Raw genomic sequence first — 8496 nt, 5'->3', positions numbered from 1 at the left:
GTGGTGATCTGAAGTCATATCAGCTCCTCTCCTGATTCTCGCATCTTTCGCTGACCTTCTGAATTTTGTAGTGATACAGATATGATTGGTCTGTTTTTCTGTAGTGTAATCCTGTGGGACCCATGTAGCTTTGTGTATGCGTTTGTGAAGGAATATTGTGCCGTCTATAACGATTTCGTTGAATACATATAAGTTTGCAAATCTGTCACCAATCTCGTTACTTTCTCCCAGTCTATTTCGTCCCACAATACCTTCATACCCGGCGTTGTCTGTTCCGACCTTGAGGTTTAGGTCTCCCATAAGGATAGTCAGGTCCTTTCTTGAGCACCTCGCTATGATCGGTTGCAGCCTCTCGTAAAACTGATCTTTGTCGTCTTCATTGTTAGGATTGGTAGGTGAATAATATTGGATAACATTCATTGTGATTCCCTTCTTCTTTGTTTCGATTGATGTTTTGATGATTCTGGATCCATGAGATTCCCATCCTATAAGTACATTTAGTGCTTCTTTGGACAGCATCAGAGCAACTCACTAAGTTTGTGGAGCACTTTCTTCTTTGTGACTCGAGTAAAACAGCATCTCTCTCGAATTTATCCTTTTCTGTCCAGCTTGGGTTCAACGGGTTTTACTTATTCCAAGAACCGCCAAGTTGTATCTCCTCATTTCCGTTGCCATTTAACTGGTCTTCCGGGCTTCCACATTGTCCGGATGTTCCATGTATCTATATTAATTGTTGCTCTAGTTGTTAGAAGGGGCATCGGCCTCGTGGCTTCCGAAGGAGCTCGGCTTTCACCATGAGGCGTCATATTTCTTCTAAATGAAGACCTTATAACTCCCAGGGCAGAGTTTAAATGGTTTGAGTTATTTTTTCTGGTTAGCGTTTTTTTATAGAGTTAGTTTTCTACGGGATGGGGTCGCTAACCCCATGTCCAACCCTCCTTCCTTACCCGGACTTGGGACCGGCAGTAGCTCTAGAAGAGCTACAGGCGGAGTAATCAGGAATATTAGATTAACTAATTTACCAATAATGAACAAAGGCGACAGTGTCCATTTAAGCGATCTGTACATAACGTGCTACTTAAATGATTATTATTAGTAAGTTCTTGAAAAAGAAAACATTCGCACAATTTATTTTAAAATGAATGTTTCGATCGCGATTTCATGTTCAAAATATACGGTATGCTAAGTGCGCAGACATCCGACTAATTTCCAAAATTTAGGCTGGTTACTTTCTCCTGAAATTTATATAGATTTATGGGGACAGTAAATTCTAGGTGAAAGTACAAACTTTAAGAAGCAAATAAACCGGCTATCGTAATTTAGATAACGGACAGATCTTAGATTCAAAGTTACACAAACAAAGGACTAAATAATTCCAGTCAATGAGCCTCTAACAGGACTTAATATGGACATGAAATTCCAACTAATGAAACATCTTGGCGAATTCACTTGCTAGATATTTCCAATTCATCACATTATGCGCCGATATGGAGTGGTAAGTATTCAGGACCAAACTATCAATAGTTATGAAACAAAGTACCTTTCTTAAGCTTGAAGAAATATTCACTAAGTTCATTTTTTTCAAGGAAAAGAAGTTATCTTCAGGGCGGATTTAAAACCCAACCTTAATATGAATGAAGAAGTACCATTTGGAACAGTAGTCATTGTCATTCTAATAATATTATTAATAAGAATAGAACCTAGTGTTTTCCTTTCAATGATTTTCTTGAAAAATAACTTCAAGAGTAATTGACAGAATAAACCGTGAAAAATAGAATGAATATCATCTGATTAAATTTTGAATTAAAAGGAATTGTTTGAAATATTGACAAAGTAACATGATTCCAAATTCCTAGGGAATATTTGCTTAATAAAAATCGTGAATGGAGAAGGTAACCAAATTGTTTATTGATCGATTGGTTATTTTTAAGTTGATTAAACTTGCAATAGTAAGGCGACACCACCTAAAATCCAACGTGATGGTTTTTCTTTAGTTTTCAGATTAAATGTCCATACATAAGTAGGCCCACGTTGTTTTGTTTTATATACCGGACAAGCATATGTATTTCGTAAATCTTGTCTGTCAACAGGTATAGCTTTTAAAAAGATCACTGGTAGACTTGGTGCTAATTCTTTCAGTCGAGCTTCAGCTATCATATTAGTTTGTATATCCCATCTAGCACCTTCCATAAACAGACCATATATATAGGCACCTTCTCTTGGTGGTGCACTCATTTCATCTTTTGTCTTTTTAGTTACGTCACATTGAAGCACCATACGATCTAATGGCCATTCATTTTTTCTTGCTGTCTGTTGCATAATAGCTGTTAAAAACGATTGCGGATTAAATAATCCACCTAGCCAAACAGTATTAGGTAAAGAAAAATCATTTGTCCAAACTTCTAATTCTTTGACTCTAGACAGCATATCAGCATACCAGATGCCAAGGGGATACATACTTGGATAAGCTCGTTTCTCCCATTGAGCCGGTACATTATCTATAATAAGTGAATTAGCTAACTCTTCCATTTCTGGTGTTGTAGTCAATTCACCTTTTAAACCAAGTGTTAGTTCCTTTAATGATCTACGCATTTCTTTTATTAAAATATTGAAACGTTCACATTCTTGAAAAGCAACTACAACATATGGTGTACGTTCTTCCGGTGGAACTTTACTTTGCAATTCTAACATATTAAAATCTTCCGGTAATTTTTCAATAATTTCATCGAGAACATTTTGTAGTTTCTCCTCTCTACTTATTCCTGTACCGCTACCAGCGCCAGCATCACGTGGTTGCATTTCAAAAATAGTACGAAACAGTTTTTCTGATGTATTTGTTAGGAATTCCATCTCAGCATTTGGATGTAAACCATATAGGTACGGTGATTCTGGTGGTAAAAGTTCATCAATATACTGGTGATAACCTTTATAATCTGTATTTTGTGGTGTTTTAAAGTTTGGTGCTAAACAATGATCACCATCTAACATTTCCGGCACTAAATATTCTTCTAAATATGTTTTACATAAACGACGATCCCAATCATCTGTAATATGCCCACCATACATGATATCACCGAACAAATATCTTAAATCTTCCCATGGTACTTTGCTATTTGCTTCTAAATAATTATATAATACACTGACACTGATAGTTAAATCACCTGTATTAAATGGATATATACGATTCCAACCTTGTGGACCAAATTTACGTCTTTCACAAACAACAGCATGAAAATAACATAGACCAAATAGAATTGTTTTAAATTCATTCTCACGACTACACATTTCAAGTGTATCTTGATTGAAATTATTTAACGCTTTGTGTAAATTAGCATGCATACCAGTTGGTGGTTCATTTGTGATTTTGATAGCATTCTCTAATATACCTTGTGGTATAATATGATATTCTGGATCAGCGGCTGGTTCAGCACTGACAAATAATCTATAATTTGCATGTCCCTTTTCAGCAGCTTCTTCCATTAATTTCTCTAACGTTGGCAACCATTTAGCAACTAAGTGAACATTTTGTAATACGACCCAGTGGCCTTCTTTTGAAGCCAACTCCATAGCTTTTGATGCTACAACCTCTTGGCCTTGACCTAAAGAAACATTGTGAAAATTTTGATTATCTCCAGTAAAACCAAGTTTACGACCAAGTGCTTCAACCTCTTTCAATGGATCGACACCAGGAGACAATATAAAGAAAATTGGTATAGATGGGCCAGATTCTTCAAATGATTTGACAAATGATAGACCACCACCTTCGGTATACTTTTGACCTAGTTTTTGTCCAACAAAATCAGTTATAGCATAGGTCATACGATCTGGTCGTAAAGCACGGAATATACACAATATTTGTAATGGTGTTTTACTTTTCCATTCTTGCGGTAGTTTCTCTTTTTCTGGTGCTTCACCTTCAACTAATTTTTTCCAGCGTTTAGCTGAACCTTCAATATCTTTATCCAAATTACGAAATGCTTCCATATTTGATAATGCTTTAATCCCACCCCAACCATTATTTGTAATAAAGTCAACTGGGGATGTTAAATTCGGTATAATTGGGAATCTTAGTAAAAAGTCTAATTCTACTGGATCAATTTCATTGGATACTGATAATATTTGAAATGTCATTTGTGCAGTAAATATTAATTTATCTTTTTCAAATAGGCCTCTTGATGTATACATATAAACAGAATAAGTAATTGAATCAAGTAAATTTTTAACCCGTGTTTGTATATCTTCAGATGCTTCCGATCTATCCATAGCCACTTCAAATACACTACGAAACGCCTTCAATGAAAATTGATACATTGGATTAATTTTATTTAAATCATTCAATATAAAATATAATAATGATGCACGACATGCTGCTGGACGGTATAATTCACGTGCTTCATTAATTTGAACTTCAGTAATTTTAGCTTGTGCAACTTTTTCCACAATTTCTATAGCTGTGCGTTTATTTGTTTCTAAGTTTTCAACTAGTGCATAGTCTCCAAGAAAATTGCCTTCCGCCGCTGATAATCTGGCTAATAAACTATCTTCTAATTGTTTTAATGTAATTTTAAATTGATTTTGTTGTCGTGTTAAATCAGCTTTTAATTGTTCCAAATCTGGACGTTCTTTACTGACAACACTAGCTAATAATTGATCTTCTAAACCGTCACGTGTTACAGTAAAGTTAATTAGTGTAGTTTGTGCTTGCATTTCCGGTTTATAATGCGGATTAGCTAATTTTGTTTGTAAAATTAAACGAAATTCTGGACTGTATTCAATTTCTTTATCACCAAGACGGATTGCTCTACCTTTTTTAATTGTTTTTCTACCCAATAACGAATCTAACACAGGATCGACAGACTCTTCAATATTTTCTAATAAAACTGTATCACCAGACGATATGGCACGTTCAATTTGGTCTAAATAACCTTTTGAACCTAGACGTATTACCTTTAAATCCGTCGCATAACGTGTTTTAATCCATTTTACACCTTGTAATTGTGGATCAATCATCAATGGCCAACGTTCAGCATTAGTTAAAATAGTAGCATTTTCAATAGACATTCTATCAGACGGTAGACCTTCATTATTCCATGCAGCTATAACTGCATCATCAATTAACATATCTAATGGATCTAAACCATCTGTAATCGGTATTGATGGATTAATTGATTTTAAAAACGGTATCCAATGTTGATCAAGTAGTTCAGTACGATAACGTTTTGTAAAACAGCCAACATAAGATAAAAATGCTGCAGTTAATAAAATATCACCAGGTAATGTAATGGCCTGTTCCTTATATTGTTTCACTTGTTGTGCCCAACGTATTTTCTCTGATGCTAAACCACCAACTAAACGGTTAGCTAATTCAATTGTTTTATATGTTAATTCTGCTTCATCTTGACATTTTTGTTTTTCCATGGTAGCTGTTTCGAATTCATCTGTTAATTTTTTTAATTTTTCTTCTAAATCTTTAATCTTTTTCTGAATAGTTTCTAATTTTTCAGTTGCTTGACGTAATTCTTCATTCGCTGCATTTAATGCATCACGTTTTGGTTTTACATCACAATAAATATTATAAAATTGTACAATATTAATAACCCATGAACATAGACCAGCCGCTGCTGTTGATTTATTACGAATAAATTCTGGATCGAATTCAGGATCTTTTAAATATTCTTGTACAGCTTTTAAACAGTTCTCATGGATATTTTCTTTGTCATAATTAATTAAATTATCTAAAAATAAATCAACTTTACTCATTATACCGGCTTTTGAAGCTTTCCAACTACGATCTTTTGGTATTTTACCATCTGGTGCTAATAAAACCATAACAGCCGCTGTCACATTAATTACAGCCGCTGGCGGTGAACCAAATGATTTCATTTCAGTTAAATTATTTTTATTCAATGTGTTCAATGCTTCTTGTGCTGCTAATAATGCTGGTTCAGCTTTAGCTAAATCAACTTCACAATCTTTTTGTTTCTTTGATACTTCAATTTTAATTTTAGCAACTTTTTCTTCTTCTTGATTTGCAAATAATTTTTCACCTTTAACTTTTTCAGTTTCTGCGCCAACAATTGTTAATAATTTATTAGCATCTTCATTTTTCTGTGCTAATTCCACTTCCTGCGCCGCTAATTTTGCTTTTAAATCATCCACTTGCTGTGAAGTACTTTCTAATTTTTGTAAACCATTTTCTAAGCGTGTCATTTTATTAACTAAATCAGTATATTTTTGATTTAACATATTTTCATATAGTTGTATTTGTTCTAAGAATGATTTTGGTGTTGTATAATTGTAACGACGTTCATTCTGTAAATAAGTAATACTTATATCATTAACTGATTGATGTGTAAATGACATGAATTCTGCAACAGATGGTCGAATATTTTCCGGTAGTAATTCTATACTACTTAAAAATCGTCTTGATACTGATAATAAGGCTTCTTTAGGCCATTCATGAAACCAGTCAATTGAAGTACAATTAACAATAGCTGGAAATTTTCTCGCTCTGACACGTAATGTTGCACCAACTGGTGAAAAGCACAACACCACTTTTAACAAACGACGTACTTTATCAATGAAATAACTCCAACAATTTTCACGTGTATCTTGTATACCTTGCGATTTAACTTCTCCACGCATCCCATTAATTACATTTTCGACTTCATCATCAGGCAATAATTCTGGTATATCACCGGATGCTAATAAATCGTTGATAAGTACCAAAAATTTCTCTTCAGTAATTTGACTGTCGGTTAATAAGAAAACAGTACCAGTATTTTTTAATCCAGCTTTTAAATAAAGATTAGCTAGATCAGCTTTCAAATCAGTAATTGCATAACCTTTACGTAATGTAATTTGAAACACTTCTAATGAACTAATAAATGCAGCTAGTCTTGATAAAGATTGTTTACCGGAACCGCCGACACCAATTAATAATGCATTACCACGTGGTGATTCTAATATACGACTAATACGTAATATATGCGAAATAGCATCTTCAAATAAAACCAAATTCATTACAGCATTTAATTCATTATAATTGTCCAATGCTTCATTTAATAATTTATTTAAATCATTCATATTCGTTACTGGTAAATATTTTGGTTCACCAATACCTTGTGTGAAATGACAATACATATTTGGCTTACTAAATAATATACTTTCATCGATATCTTCAAAACATTTTTTAGTGATATCTATTAAAATTTTCTGAAATGACTCAACATCTTCACGTTCAATTAGTTTATCCGAGTAAACTCGTTCACATTCATGCATCCACAAACGTATTAGATCAGTCGGCTGACGAATACATTCATTAGTTGAAAATAATAAACCCTGTATAATATGACGAAAAGAAAGAATTAAACCATACAAGTAAAGAAAACTGTAGTACATATTGTATAATGGCCCATTTTATAGAAGATGGTTGCACGATACCTTGAATAGACTGATGTTAGACATGTACACTCATGGACTTTAGCTTAGTGGTCTAAAAGTTGAATACTCAAGGAGACACTGGAGTTCCTAGGTTAGATCACCGGTGAAATCGTGGGTGTGCACTACAGAGAAGTCCCATACTAGGATGAAGCAGCTGTTCAGTGCTTCCTGGCTTTAAATAATTCTTTGGCTAGGACCAGTCCGAAATTCAATCTATAGAAATATACCTGAGGTAATTTCATTGAGAGCCAGAGAGAGCAAGGAAACTGTTTTGTCCCAGTTTTGATACTCCATAGCAGTGTACACGCGCGATAAGTTGTGTTATCATATTAAAAAACTTTTATATTTTATCCTTACTCGGTACTTTTCACCAACTATCTACCATTTTACAACCGTATATCTAGTTAGCTTTTCTCAATTCACTTCCTTTCTATTTAATTTAAATATCTTTCTACTTTCATTGATTTTTACTTTTTGTGACATAATTCAACGCGAAATTTTGGAGTAATTTATTTTTTTTGTAAAATTCTGCACGGTTGTGTTTGTCATCCGGATCACCAAAAAGATTTAAATTCAGAAGAAATCAGTAGATTTCTTCAGTGTGCCTCATCTGCCGACAAAGTCTGATCAATATTCGGTTCTGAATATTAAAAATGAAGAAATAAAAATATTTGCGATGAATGTTAAATAATCCCAGTTCATTTTAGTAAAGTTGGATTGTAGCTAGCAGTAGAATTCAGTACATGCGATTCATTCTATTTGAGACTCATAAATTGAATAAACCTACATTCTAGGGTTAGGTTTTTCACTGAGACTCAACCCCAGTACTTTTCTCTTGAAGTATTATAACGTTTTCCAATGAGCTGTCGTGTTCTAACTTGTTCAACGAGTATGAACTTATTTAAGGGAGTTTGGGTTTTTCACATCATTGATATTATGAACTATAATTCATTAGTTTGTATTGGCATATGAGCACCATGATAAAAATTACTTTGATATTGTCATTTAGTCAAAATTTTTGGAAAAGGTGGATCTTAATGATAGAAAAAAAGT

The 8496-nt window shown here is 33.7% G+C and overlaps 1 protein-coding gene across 1 annotated transcript in view; it reads right to left on the bottom strand.

Annotated features, from left to right (window-relative positions):
* Positions 1–1710: 1710 nt before the first annotated feature.
* The window catches only part of MS3_00010331 (uncharacterized protein), a gene marked incomplete at its 5' end in the record, with an annotated part of 60624 nt that continues 53838 nt past the window's right edge, over positions 1711–8496 (bottom strand). Inside the window, one exon of the mRNA XM_051218692.1 lies at positions 1711–7341. Coding sequence (XP_051070756.1) covers positions 1936–7341 — 5406 coding nt within the window. The 3' untranslated portion in view covers positions 1711–1935. The remainder of the gene's footprint in view (positions 7342–8496) is intronic.

Source organism: Schistosoma haematobium, chromosome ZW (genome assembly GCF_000699445.3).
Source record: "Schistosoma haematobium chromosome ZW, whole genome shotgun sequence".
Lineage (NCBI taxonomy): Eukaryota > Metazoa > Platyhelminthes > Trematoda > Strigeidida > Schistosomatidae > Schistosoma > Schistosoma haematobium.
The sequence above is the reverse complement of the archived record's forward strand: the minus strand, read 5'-3'. Positions and strand labels throughout refer to the sequence as shown.